The 14401-nt window shown below is 53.8% G+C and overlaps 1 protein-coding gene across 1 annotated transcript in view; it reads right to left on the reverse strand.

Moving 5' to 3' along the window:
- Positions 1–14401, reverse strand: part of CAND2 (cullin associated and neddylation dissociated 2 (putative)) — a 32395-nt gene that overhangs the window by 15517 nt on the left and 2477 nt on the right. The window contains exons 2-8 of the mRNA XM_045861792.3: positions 11043–11186; positions 8009–8163; positions 6990–7113; positions 4605–4870; positions 3157–3262; positions 2837–2979; positions 542–834 (exon numbers count right to left, since the gene is read on the reverse strand). Of these exons, the coding sequence (XP_045717748.1) occupies positions 542–834; positions 2837–2979; positions 3157–3262; positions 4605–4870; positions 6990–7113; positions 8009–8163; positions 11043–11186 (1231 nt within the window). The remainder of the gene's footprint in view (positions 1–541; positions 835–2836; positions 2980–3156; positions 3263–4604; positions 4871–6989; positions 7114–8008; positions 8164–11042; positions 11187–14401) is intronic.

Genomic DNA, 14401 nt, shown 5'->3' on the forward strand with positions numbered 1-14401 from the left:
CCGGTCTTTCACCCTCCACATCTAATGCGTCAGCAAGACCCAAAACCTACCCCTCCAGTCTGACCAGTCCTCTTTCCCCTACGCCCAGCCCACAGCACCATCCCTCCCACTTGGACAACTACCATGGCCTCCTGCTGGCCTCCAGCGGCTACTCTTTCCTGCCCTTTTACACTCCATTCCCCATATGGCAGCCAGAGTGAGCTCCTTCAAATGGGCATGGGATCCCGTAATTCCCCTCCTATGGCTTCCAGGCCCTTAGAATAAAACAGAAACACCTTCTGCGGGGGGCAGGCCAGAAGCCCTATTTGTGCTATCTATCTGTGTGGTCCAGGGGCCAGGGCTTCACCTGCCATGCTCCCCGCTGGGCCTCAGCACCTACCACAGGGCCAGGCAGTCAGGGCTCAGGGCACACACTTCAGTGGCTGGACAGATGGTGGGGCAGCAGAAGGAGGGGAAGGCGGACGGATGGGAGGGTGAACAGGTGGGAGGGTGAGTCGTGAGTTGGGGAGCGAGGGTGGGAGACAGGGGGAGGCGTGCCCACCTGGCCGCGCAGCGCGTGCAGGTTGCTGCCCGTTTGGGTGGGCTCCTCCATGGGCTCCAGCCACCCCTTCGGGGGTCGCGTCTGTCGCAGCAGCACAATGTAAGCCCCGAAGACATCAGCCTTGACGTTCTCCTCGCGTTCCTTGAAGCGGCAGATGAGCGCAGGCGCCAGGGTGCCGTGGAAGTCAGGCAGCAGGTCGGGCCGAGAGCCAATCAGGGCTGCCATGCACTTGGCCGCGGCCCGGCGCACCTTCCAGCTCATGTCATCATCATCACTGTACTCGTCCTCACTCTCTGGGGCAGGAACAGGACACCCATGGAGCCCTGAGCACGGCAGCCTGGCCTCACCCAGGCTGTCTCCCGGGATGGGGCAGGGAGGAGGGAGCCAGGCCTGTTTCAACTTTTGTTGACTAGTTACAGGCTGTTGGGAGTGTTACCTGCCATTTCATGAACACCTACTGTGTGCCCGAGGCAATGCCAAGCACCTCAGATCCACAGCCTCATTTGAGCCTCACAACTACCTTGTGAGACAGGGGTTATTTTCCTTCTGTAGAGATGTGGAAACTGGGGGGAATGGCTCACCCCATGTTACATGAGCAGGGATATAGCTGGAGTTAGACCAGGATCCTCCCTTTGCCTCCAGACCCTTCACTGTTTTGTCTACATCAGGGACAAAACTAACTTCCAAGTCGTTAGTGAGGATTTCAGAGAATCCACTTGGGGCACAAAATACATCCTTTGGTCAGAACTGACTGGGTGATTTTCACTTACTGGGATTCCAGAAGGGAGAGGTGACAGGCCTCCTTCTGACCTCCTCCCCCCCTGTTCCCCCCCGCCCCGCCAGCCTCTCAAGTCCTGATTCTGGCTTCCAGGCAGGACTACTAACAAGGAAAAGCTGTGTTTGTGTGGCTTTCTACTCTCCAAGCTCCCCTGAGAGGACAGAGCTCATCAAGTCTTCACCACACCTCAGGAATGAGGGCACCATGAGCCCCATTTTATAGATGACAAGAATTAGGCTCAGAGAGGGTGAGACTCTCCTGCGGACACACAGCTAGGAAACAACAGAGCTGAGATTCAGGCCCACAGGGCCCACCCATACACCTGGGGAGACGCACATGAGGTTAAGAGGGGGATGGTCCTAACTAGGGACACCACCAGGCACAGATCCAGAGGCCAGTGTGTTCTTTCTACCCATGCCACTCTGTAGATGACTCGGACTCGCAGAGCACTGGAGTCTGGAGAAGCCATAGTGGGCCATGTGGATGGTCCCATGAATATGTTCTGTCGCCAGAGCAGATGTCCTCTGATGGACTGTGGTTACCTCCACCCTATGCTACCCAGGAAGAAACATCCATAGCTCCAGGTTACTGGCAAGAAAACGCCCATTCTCCCTGACTTGGCGCTCGAGGCCCCAACACGCCTGTCCAATCTCATCTCCCACCATCCCATCTTATTCTGAATACCCCACCAGGCCCTAAGTCCCTCTCCTCCATCAATGCCCTGCTTCTAAGGCCCAGGGCCAGCAGTCTGAGTGACAGGTAGGACCATGGGCACAGAATGAAGGCAGCCACTGCATCCGTTCCCCAACCAGGTATCTCCCTCCCCGTTAGTACCTATCATTCCACCATTAGAGCTTCACTCTGCTGGGCTAAAGCATCATCTCTTGGAAGCCATTACTAAGCAGGCATAGAGATGGCAGCCTAGAAGTGGGGATCCAAGTCCCCGTTCTGCCAACATCCTAGCTGTGTCATTTCAGGCAAATCTCTTCCCTAAATCCGGGTTTCCTAGTCTGAAATATGGGGATAATAACAAGAGTTCTTGGAAGGAGCATGAAATGAGAATGCTCAGGACACTAGTAGATATTCCATAAATGATAGCAATTACCACTATCATTACCTGGATCTGTGCACAGGGTGGGGACCTTGGGGAACCAAATCACGGAGGGCAGGGCTGGAGACTGAGGAAGAGTTAAGATCAGGATGGGGGGGCGCCTGGGTGGCTCAGTCGTTAAGCGTCTGCCTTCGGCTCAGGTCGTGATCCCAGGGTCCTGGGATCGAGCCCCGCATCGGGCTCCCTGCTCCGCGGGGAAGCCTGCTTCTCCCCTCCTTCTCTCCCTGCTTGTGTTCCCTCCCTCGCTATGTCTCTCTCTGTCAAATAAATAAATAAAATCTTTAAAAAAAAAAAAAAAGATCAGGATGGGGGTGCTAGATGTGTCTTTGGCTGGGGGGTGGGGGATATTCCAGGAAAGCTGCACCCATTTCCGCCTTCCAGCCCCGATGACAAGTTGGCCACCCACCTTGCTCACTGAATTCATTATCTTCTATCTCCATCTGCTCCTCATCCCCATCACTGTCGTAGTTATAGTTCGGGTCATGCTTCATGTACTGGAGGCAGAGGCTGGTCACGCTAGGCACGTGAGGACCCATCTCCTTGGGGCACCTGTGGGGCGGGATGGGGGAGGCTCAGCTGGACAGGCAGGAGAGGGCAAGGGGCCGGCCCAGAGCTGAGTCCTGAGATCGTACTGCTTCGAAGCCAGCATCGTGCCCCACCCCTTCGGCCCCCAACTTCCCAAAGAAACCCTGGGCCCCAGTCTCCTGGCACGCGCACTGCACCTACTTTCTCAGGAAGGCCTCAAAGGCTTGGAGGCAGGACTCCCGAAGCTCATCGTCATCCAGGTTGCAGAACTCCTCCACCAGGGGCACCAGGCGGTCCAGGTGGGCGCCTACAGGGCCAGGTGTGTCACTGAGGGCAGGCCAGACCCTTTCCCAGGCTCCCTCAGCCCACAGCACTCAGCCTTCCCTGCACTTGCAGCCCTGACCACTGCAAACTCCACTCGCTGGCTTCAGAGTCAAGCAGATGTCAAGGTTCTAGCCTTGTCTCTACCACCTATGAGCCACGTGACCTCGGGCACACCACAACCACTTCTCTGACCTAGGCTACTCATCCTGCCAGTAGCGATAACAATGCCTACCAGGCAGAGATTTGGGTGAGGATTAATGACATGATGCACATAAAGAGCTCCACCTGGCACAGGGTAGGCCCTAAAGTAGCATCTGTCGTTGAAACTTACTCATGTCCTCATCTTCTTTCCTGCACTAGGTTGTAGCCCTGGATGGGAAACATGGAAATGCAGGTACTCCCTTATGCACCAGGCAAAGGCACCTTTTGGTGCTTTAAAGGGTTCTATCCTAGCTCTTCTCCAGTCACAGGCTTCCCCATTTTCCTGCCCAACTGACCATGAACCCTAGTCTGGTCCTGTTCAGGCTCCCTCATGGGTTCATACTCCCAAGAATGACCAACGGTGGCTGTTGTTTGAGGGGGGATGCGGACAGAGCACGGACTTCGGGGTGGGGTCCCCGAGTGTGTTCATAAAATCCCTTACAATGAGAGAGCCAGAGGGGAAAGAGGGGCAGACCGTGGCCAACTCTGCCCACACTGGCTTGTTCTAGCCCAGAACTCCGAGGTGCTTGAAAATAAATTCAAACCTGCAGGATTCCATTTCTATAAGATTCATCTCTGGTGACAGAAAGCAGATCAGTGCTTGCCTGGAGTGGGACAAGGGGAGGGATGGACTGCAAAAGGGCACAAGGACACTTTTGGGGGGTGATGGAAATGTTCTACATCTTCATTGCGGTAATACTTACACAGCTGTACGCAAAGATCAAAACACACTTAACTGTGCACTTTAGTACAGTTTATTGTATGTACCTTACGCCCCAATAAAAATTTTTAAAAATTCAAACCTGGCTTCTGGGTTGTTATATCTGTCAAAGTAGGAGAATAGAACATACTGTATTTAAGTTTGGTGGCAGCACGACGAGCTCAGGGCCCACCCACAGCATCTCAAGCTCCGCCTCCCGCTTTCAGGCATCAGCCACGCCCCCTTACCTGGGAGGTGGCTGACACTCATGCTCTGCCCCTTACTCTCAGCTCGGGCCCCACCCCTCCCCCAAGCTCCTCCCTGCATCAGCCACGCCCCCTCACCTAGGAGGCAGCTCGCCCCAGGCTCCGCAGCACCTCCCCGCCCCGGCCCCGCCCCTTGCAGAGGGGCTCCACCCCCTTACCGAGGCGGTGGCCTGCCTGCCGGCCGACGCTACCCAGACATTGGATCAGAGTGCGGATGGCGACGGGGCTGGCGGGTGCGCGCGGGCCGGGCAGCCGATCCAGCAGGTGGTCCGCGAGCTCCACGAAGAGGTCGGTGCTGCAGGCGGCCGCCAGGTGGCCCAGTGCCCCGACTGCCCGCTTGCGCACGGCCAGGCGTGGGCTGCTCAGCTGCGGCAGCAGACAGTGCAGGAGGCTGGCGTGGAAGGCACCCAGAGGGGCGCCCAGCCTGGGGAGTGGGAGGGGATGTCGGACGGGGCCCACCCAGCGGGCAGCCTGGGCCAGGCACCTCTCCTCTCCCCATCCTCTCCAGGCCTGCTCCCCGGAATTATGACAACCCAATGACCTTTGGTAAATGGAAAGGCGCCCTGCAACTGTGTGGAATAATTATTTATTGTTACACAAGAGAAAGCAGAGAGGGGAAGGAACTTTCTCAAGACCACTCAGCCAAGAAATACAAGGCCAGGACTTGAATCCAGATGTCCAGGTTGCTAGCCTGGGGAGAAGGCTTGATGGTAATGGAGTGTGGGGGACTCCAGTGGGGCTGATTTCCTGGTGGTCTGGGCTTTGCCTCCTAGGGACACTCTACACACACACACACACCCTGTCAATCGGGCACACTCTACACACACACACACACCCTGTCAATCGGGCACACTCTACACACACACACACACCCTGTCAATCGGGCACACTCTACATACACACATACACACACACTCTGTCAATCGGGCACACTCTACACACACACACACACACACACCCTGTCAATCCATCCCCTTCACTGAGATCACAGTTCTCTAAAGTCTACTGGTCAATCCTCTGCCTAACTCCTTCAGTGGCTCCCCAGTGCTCTTTGGATAAGCTGGGCTCTAGGCTTAAGGCAAGAGGCAAAACCAGAGAATGGCTTCTGCACAGGGAGAATGCAGCCCCCTACCCACCTCAGCAGCTTCTCTCTTCACCTTCAAAACCAGGCTTGTGCATTTTCTGTCCCATACATATGCTGAGACTTTTCTCACTCTACACAAACACATTGGCCTCACACTCCCATATCCAGCCTGGCTCTCTCTCCTGGATTTCATTTTTCTTTCTTTCTTCACCTGCTGTGTCACAGGGCCTGTGCTGGAAGGTTAGGTGAGATTAGACTGGCCCTAGAGCCTGCCCTCATGGAGTCTTTGGTTGAGTGGGTGCCTCCCAGGCACCTCTGATTCAACATGCCTCAAATGAACCCATCACCTTCTTCCCCACAACCTGCTCCTGTTCCCAGAGTGCACCCCACCACAGCCAATGGCCCTGTGTGCCCCCCAGTCAGTAAAGCCAGACCTCTGGGTGTCACCTCTGAGTTTTTGCCACTCACCCACCCCGAGTCCTGTGGAGTCTATCTCCTAAATACAACCTGAGTGCACCTGCTTGCAGAAGCCTCCGAACCAGTCTCCCTGCCCATTCAACCCCTGCCATCTACTGTGCACATGGCAGATAGGAAGAGAAGTCTGAAACACACAAATATGCACCAGGCATTCCTCGACCCCTGCCCTGACCCCCGCCCCCACTCCTCACACATTCAGTGTCAGCCTTAGTCACCCACCCCGCAGCTCCTGCTCAGCCCTCAGCCTCATCTCTCCACACCAGCCTCTCCACATTACACCCCAGCCCCACGCTGTCTCCCCCAGGACCCGAGGGCAGTCTCTCTCTCCAGTGTCCCCCTTATGCCCAACCAATCCTGGCCAAGTTCTGCCCATCCTTGAAGGCTCAGCTAGCGGGGCCCTCTCGAGGAAAGTTCCCTACCCCCAGCTCCTCCTCTGAGCTCCTAAAGGCTCTGCTCTTTTCCTTACTGTTGTTCTTATCCACTTAGTTTACGTTATCTGTGAGCTCCTCCCTAGGAGGGCCCAAGACCCATCCAATTCCATATTCCCAACACCAGTTCAACATCTGACATTTTTCTGGGTCACAGAGTAGGTGTTCAAGTCTTGGTAGGTTGAATGAATGAACAATTTTAAAATGTACAGTGTAATTTAAAACAAAGGCCCAGCTCTATTAGCCCAAAAGAAGAAAAAGAAAGGGGATGAGGGAGAGGATGAACACACACAGGCTTCCAGGCTTGGAGAGACCTGAATTCAAACCCTAGGTTCTGCCATTTACTGTTACCTTGGCACTGACAGTGTGACCTTGGGCAGGGCTCAGAGACTATAGAATTGCGATGAAGGAGCTCTCCTTCGCAGGGCTGCTAGGACACTCAAGGAGCGCCGAGCACAGAGCCTGGTGTGCAGTTAAGTGCTGGCTCTGTGGCTCTGAATCCCCCTCTGTCCCCATGTTGCCCTTCCCCGGTCCTCCTTGCTCAGGTCCCCCACCTGCTCAGCATGTCAGAGAGGATGTCCAGGGCTTCCAGCTGCACGGCCACATCCTCCTGCTGGGCGATGGCGCTGGTGAGCTGGCCAGTGATCTTCCGGCACACGTTGGTAGCCAGGCCAGAGCCTGCACAGAGCACAAGGATGACAAAGTGAGGCCCAGGGCTGGCCACCACCTCTGGTCAGCCCTTGCTTTCGTTATATTCCTGAGCCTACATCCCCGAGAATCCCGCTGACCCTGGCCTTGAGTGGTCCAAGGTTTGACCCAGAGTCTGACTGAACTAAAGGGGACAGCCAGGGAAGCTGAAGAATTGATGGCTGGGACTCACCCCACACCCGGCCCCACTGCCTTCCACCTGCTAACTCGGGAGGCAGGGAGAGCTCCTTGCCTAGACTCCCTTGCTGCTAGCAGGGGCCCAGTGACCCTGTTCTGGCCAGTGAGATACAGGTCAAAGCCTTCTGAGGGCTTCTGAGGAAACATGTGCTTTTCTTAAAAGAGGCAGAGACCTTACCCCTGTCCTAATTGAGCTGCTAAATGAATTGCTGCAAAAATGGGATGGCTGATCCCTCCAGAATTCTGTGACAAAAGCAACCCCGTACTCCCTCAAGCTGTCCTTCGTTAGATTTTTGTTACTGACAGCTAAAGCATTCCTGACACAGAGCCAGGAACTTAAACAGAGCTGGGTCTGAATTCTCTGCCACGGGCGCCTGGGTGGCTCAGTCGTTAAGCGTCTGCCTACGGCTCAGGTCATGATCCCAGGGTCCGGGGATCGAGTCCCACATCGGGCTCCCTGCTCGGCAGGAAGCCTGCTTCTCCCTCTCCCACTCCCCCTGCTTGTGTTCCTGCTCTCACTCTCTCTCTCTCTGTCAAATAAATAAATAAAATCTTTAAAAAAAAAAAATTATCTGCCACTCACTAGCTGGATGGCGTTAGTAAGTACCTTCACTTCTCTGGGCCCCAGTCTCTTTAATCATAAAGTAGGACACATAATGACGGTGCCTAATCCCTGGGACCTGGGTACCTGTAGCTGCAGGAGGGAGCTCCGACAGAACAGTCTTGAGGCCAATGCCAGCGATGTCTCGGAGTTGCTCCTTATCTGACCGCATGTTGGCACAGAGGGCATCCACGATGGTCTCCACCTGGTACTCCTTCACTTTGCCCACCAGAGGACCCAGGCTGAGCAGGGAGGGAAGGAGGGTGTCCAAAAGCCCCAGGCTCAGCCCGAGTCACACTGCTCCTTAGGTCCCCCTCAGGCCCATGGGGCCACATGTGCTGAGGAAAAGGCCCCAGATCGACAGGGGACTCCTTATTTTGCCAGAAAGACAGGCACCCTCTGGCTCTGCCAACATCATTCCTGGCACCTCCCAAACCTGCACCTCCTCCTGGGTTTTGCATGTCAGTATATGGCCAAGCCCTTGAGCCCAGTAACCTCAGCTTGAAACCAAGGAATGGCTAAGAGTATTCTCAGTTGGAAACCAGCTGGAACCTCAGCTGGAAACCAAGGAATGCCCAAGAGGTTCTCAAACTGGAGCGTGTATCAGAATCCTCTTGGAGGACTTGTTAAAACAGATTTCTGGACCCCACCCCACATTTTCAGATTCAGGAGGTCTAGGTGGGGCCTGAGAATTCAAATTTCTAGCAAGTTCTCAGTGGGTGCTGATACTGGTGGTCCAGGGACCACACTTTGAGAACCTCTGCCTTAGAGCCTTGCTTTGCCGCTCATAGTCACAGATCAGCTTCACAAGCATCACCACCATCACCTGGAACTTGTCAGAAATGCAGACTCTCAGGTCCTACCCTAGAGCTACCGAACCAGAATCTGCAGTTCAACAAAGGCCCCAGATGATGTGAAGCCACATTAAAGTTTAAAAACAGCTGCACTAGACACATTAGTTCTCAGCCGTAACTGTGCATGGCCATCACGTGGGGCGTTTAAAAAACTGTCACCCGGGTGCTAGCCCCAGAGAATCGGAGTTCGTTGGTTTTCAGGTGTGGCCTGGACATTGTGAGTTTGTTTTTGTTTTGTTTTGTTTTGTTTTTTAATTCCCTAGGTGATTCTAACATGCAGTTAAGATTGAGAACCTCTGGGGCACCTGGGTGGCTCAGTTGTTACGCGTCTGCCTTCGGCTCAGATCATGATCCCGGGGTCCTGGGATCGAGCCCCGCATCGGGCTCCCTGCTCGGCAGGGAGCCTGCTTCTCCCTCTCCCACTCCCCCGGCTTGTGTTCCCTTTCTAGCTTTCTGTGTCAAATAAATAAATCAAATCTTAAAAAAAACAAAAGATTGAGAACCTCTGACCTAAATGAATTCTGGGATGTGGGTGTGCATTCGAGTGCAGATTCCCAGGTGCTACTTCCTCATCTGCCCATCTCAGACTCCTCCCTCCACCCCTCCTGCTCCTGAGTCCGAATCCCTCCTGGGGAATACAGAGCTTTAACCAGGGTCCCAGGGAACCGCAATGCATACCAGTTTGTAAACCGTGGCTCTCTTTTGACGGTTTTCAACATCAACTCTTCTATCCAAGTACTAGTGGGGTTCCCCCCACTTTCTGCCTCCTATAGGTTCTGATTGGGGTGTAGTGCCCTCAGGAGAGTTCTGGAAATTTATGGGGGCCTTTTTTGGTCATAACTAATGAGATGTCACTTCTGGCTTTTATTTGGGGGCGGGGGGGCGTGCATGTGGCTGGGAAAGGCAATATTGTAAAAGAAAACATGTTCCATGTCCTGCTGGAGTTTCTAATACCCCACTGGGCATTCGCATAGGAAAAAAACCTTTCCATAATTATCTGAGTCCCAAATCTAATTTCAATTTACATATAAACACAAAGCACTTTTTATACTATTCTAATAGGCTCTAAATTTCCCAAGAATATAACTATCCGGTAAATTGAAGGAAGACTGTACTTTGTTTTCCGGAAAACTACCAGGAGATGTTCGCCATTTCAGAAAATCTCATCGCTAATGGAGAAAATCAGCACCTCAGTGCTGCTTGTGGGAGCTGAGTCCTCAACATACACACCTGTTTCTACCTGCCAAGTACCACGGCACCCACAAGTGAGCCTACATTTAGTGCAGGTTTCATGAGAAATAATGACCTTATTATCCCTTCAGTCAAGGTGCCCAAGCATTCACATACTGGAACACACACTACAGTACCATTGGTTCTGCTGGTGGGAAACCGCCATCCACCCTATCTCTACCGCGTGGCCAGAGAGATGCTTCCAGACTACAAACATGACCATGTCATGTTCCTGCATAAAACTATGGATTCCCTCTGCTCTTGGGATCAAGTTGAAATTCATTAAGACGGCCCAGAATGCCTGGGCCCAGCTCACAGAGTGCTGTTCCACAGGTAATGCCCCAATTCTCTGTTGACTGTGGACCCCTGCCATTCCTCAGTCCTCCACCCACCCACACACACGTGTGCCCTGCACATACCTCATCTTGCTTTTTTAGCTCTACAGGTAACTGGCCAAGGTCTCAGGACTGCAACCTCAGGGTGCCTAGGGCAAAGGCTTTTGGGGCCCCCCTGGCCCTTCAGCCCTCACCACTCCTTTTGCATGCCGGCGTGACCTTCCAGCTGCCAGTCCCTGCATCTGTGCCTGAGGGCTTTCTCTGGCTGGCGGGGTCAACCCTCCACACTACCCACTACCCTGGCAGCAGCACTCAACCAGACTGACAGCCCACGGGTGGAACACTCCCCAGGGCATGTCCTACACTGCGTCCCAAAGGCCCCCAAGGGTTAAGCTCCATTTGCCCACAGCAGTAACTTGCTTGATCTTCCACACGTTATTGGCTTTCTTCCTTCCCTACCTCACTTCCTTATTCTCCTACTGGAGTTTTCTGGGATCACTTCCCAAATAAACTCACACTTGAATCCCTGTCACTGGGTCTACTTCTGGGGGAATCCAGACCAAGGCACTGTCCAACTCCCCTGGGGCTTAAGGGGGTGCTCACAGCAACTACTCTCTCAGAGACTGTACCCCAAAGGGGCAGGAGCCCGTGGGGCTCTCTCACACCTGGCCTTGCCCTGTCCCCACCAAGGCCAACACTCACCACTTGACGGCCAGGTTCTGCACCTCACCGTTCTTGTCCTCCAGCAGCCTGAGCAGCATCTTCACCACCTTCCGCTCGCTGTCCTCATCCAGCTGGATGGAGTCCTTCTGCAGCTCCGACATCAGGTCACTGGTGGCCATGAACCTGGGCAGGAGAGCAGAGGAGGACTACTGAGCAGCTCCTGGGCCCCAGTGTTCTAGGAAGTTTCTTAGAGTTCCCCCAGAAGCAGACCTCGATACAAAGATTCAAGGGCAAGTGGCTTATCTGGGCTGGAGGCTCGGTCGGGCCACCACCAGGAGACCAATGGGTGAGATACCAACTGCACGTCACGGCAGACTAGGAGTGGTACAGCACGCTGGCTAAATGCTGAGCGCTGTGAGTTTGGTGGCTCCTGCTTTTACCACTCATGTAAATGTGAACTTGGACAAGTCACTTCACCTCTCTGAGCCCTACTTTACCTGTCAGAAAAATGGGGATAAGAACAGCACCTGCATTGTGGGGTTATATGGGAGTTAAAATGAAATAATGTACGTGATGCACTGAGCACACAGTGAGCACTCAGTAAGTAGCACCGCTGTTATTTTAATGGCATGTTACGTCATTCACCTCCTTCATGCTAGAAGGTTGAACAGACGCCTCTCTACCAGACAGGTGGAGTGGGGCTAGACCTGCCCACCTCCGCCTCGGAGAACCCACTCAGCCCCTGCCTTTAGACCAGTGGTTCTCAAACTGTAGCTGGCATCAGAATCACCCGCAGGGCCTGTTAGACACTGCTGGGCCCCACCCCCAAGGTTTCTGGAATCAGGTCTGACCTGGGGTCCAAGAATTTGCATTTCTTTTTTTTTTTTCTTTTAAGATTTTATTTATTTGAGAGAGAGCACGCAAGCAGAGGGAGAGGGAGAAGGAGGCTCCCCACTGAGCAAGGAGCCCGATGCAGAGCGCTCAATCCCAGGACCCTGGGATCATGACCTGAGCCAAAGGCAGACCCTTAACCGTCTGAGCCACCCAGGCGCCCCAAGAATCTGCATTTCTAACAAGTCCCTGAAGAGCAGGGACCACGCTCTGAGAACTCCTGCCCTAGGCCATGCTGATGGGCTGCAAGCATATCTTAGACACTGATGTCAAAAGCTGGCCAGTTCCCAACCATGGCTCCCACCCCAGGGTGGCAGGTGGGCAGATCCATGTGGCCTGACACCGTGTCCTGGGGCGTTAGAACTGCAGTGGGAGTCTGAGCTGGAAGGCCATGAGCTAGAGCTGCAGGAGCATCATGGCTCCTGCCGAGATTAAAAGGGCACAGCGGCCTTAAACTGGCAGGCCTCAGCTGCGTCCTCCTTGCAGATGTTTTTCAAAAATTAGACCTAACAACAGTTAGAAACTGGGGGAGTTGATGTAAAAGTTGTAATTACCAGATTCTCTTGAAAATAGTCTTCTGGTTTTTTTTTTAAGATGTTATTTATTTGAGAGAGAGAGCATAAGCGGGGGGGAGGGGCAGAGGGAGAAGCAGGCTCCCCGCTGAGCAGGAAGCCCTACATGGGGCTCGATCCCAGGACCCCAGGATCATGACATGAGCTGAAGGCAGACGCTTAACCAACTGAGCCACACAGGCGCCCCGAAAATAGGGTCTTTGAATACAACTGGGCCAACATCCCCTGGTGACAATAACTGGCTGGTCAGGGCATGGCTGTCCTCATTAGGTGGGACACTATCTCCAGTTGACCAGGTTCCCACCAGGCCCACGGTACCCGTTCACTGGGTCTTGAAGGCACTTGCAAGGAGAGACTGGAGGGGAAGGCCAGAGCAGCCAGGAGAGATGCGGCAAATTCAGGGCCAGAGAGTGGCAGCCCCAGAGAAAGCCTCCAGCTTTTGCTGACCCACCAGACCACCCTGCCTCCTCACACCAGCCTTGTTTTAGGCTTGAGCTTGCTCTACCAGCAAGAGCCCTACTGCTCCTCCCAACCCTCCTGTCAGGGTTCCAGCCTCATCTTTGCAGGCTCAGACCTGCTGCTTGATGTCATGGGGAGACCCACAGCACCCTGTTACCAGGAGGGCACTTGTCGATGTCACTGCTGTTTATTTTTAACAGCTGGGATTAGCCTCAAGCTGCTGAGAGAAGGAAGGAGGCTGGGCTGGAGGCCGGGAGGGAGTGGCAGGGCTGACTGCACACCTCTGGGCCGGGTCATTGCAGGAGAAGCAGCCAAGGGAAGCTGAAGGAGGTTTGCATCTGAGCCATGCCAAGGCCAGGGGTAGATACACGCACTCCTAGGTCTGCCTCGCTGAGGGGACATTCTGAGATGGTAGGCAGGGTCTCTAAGCTGTGTTTCTGCTGCAGTTCATAGAGACCCAGCTCAGCCTGGCAACTGAAGGAATGTGTTCCTTTGCCCAAGATGAGCCTCCTATCCCCCTCTTTCTTCTCTGTTGAACTCCTATTCAATTGTCAAGGACCCAGTTCAAATGTCCCAGCCTCAGAAATGACTCCTCTGACCACCATGCCCTATCCCCAACCCACACTCCCTAATCACACTTGGTTCCCCTGGATAGGATTCTCTCAGAGCACTCTGCATTCTTAATCAGAGCACTCTTCAAACTGCATTGCAAGCTTGGTTACCAGTGTGTCTCCCCATTAGAATATGAACTCACGGGGGTCCATCAAGTTTGTCCCTGGGACTCCAGACCCAGCAAAGAACAGGTCTAGAGAAGGCCTGGGAAGTATGGTGAGGGCAGGAGGGGAGGCAGGGAAAGAGCCAGCCCCTAACAGCCAAGCAGCTGTGTGGGAACCCGAACTCAGAAACCAACTCTTCTGAGATATGCCTCAGCATTTCAAACACCCCCAAGTTCCTGCAAATAACCAGCTTTCAGAGAAAGAAAGCTGTATTGTGCATATGTACGTGGTGGTGGCAGTGGGGGATGTACAACAAAGCATATAATTTGGTAGATAAGAGTTTGAGCACTGAAGTTTGCCTTTTTTTTTTTAAGATTTATTTATTTATTTTAGGGAGCGTACATGCGTGGGGGAGGGGCAGAGGGAGAAAGAATCCCAAGTGGACTCCAAGCCAAGCACAGAACCTGACACAGGGCTTGATCCCACAACCCTGAGACCATGACCAGAGCCGGAATCAAGAGTCAGATGCTCAACCAACAAAGCCACCCAGGCGCCCATGAAGTGTGGCTTTAAGTAAATACATAGGTCTTGCCACTTATCAACTAGGTAACTGACTCCTGAGTCTCAGTTTTCCACCTACGAAGTGAGAATTTTCTTTGCCTCACCTCATAACATCTTTGGGAGATTTCAATAGGACAATCAGCTTTTAGCATGAGTCAGATGAGGAAACCAGGCTCGTAGGGGCTGCACGCACGATCTG

The sequence above is a fragment of the Mirounga angustirostris genome, unplaced genomic scaffold (assembly GCF_029215605.1).
Source record: "Mirounga angustirostris isolate CCGP_5_RB_7025 unplaced genomic scaffold, mMirAng1.0.hap1 SCAF_1, whole genome shotgun sequence".
Taxonomy (NCBI): Eukaryota; Metazoa; Chordata; class Mammalia; order Carnivora; family Phocidae; genus Mirounga; species Mirounga angustirostris.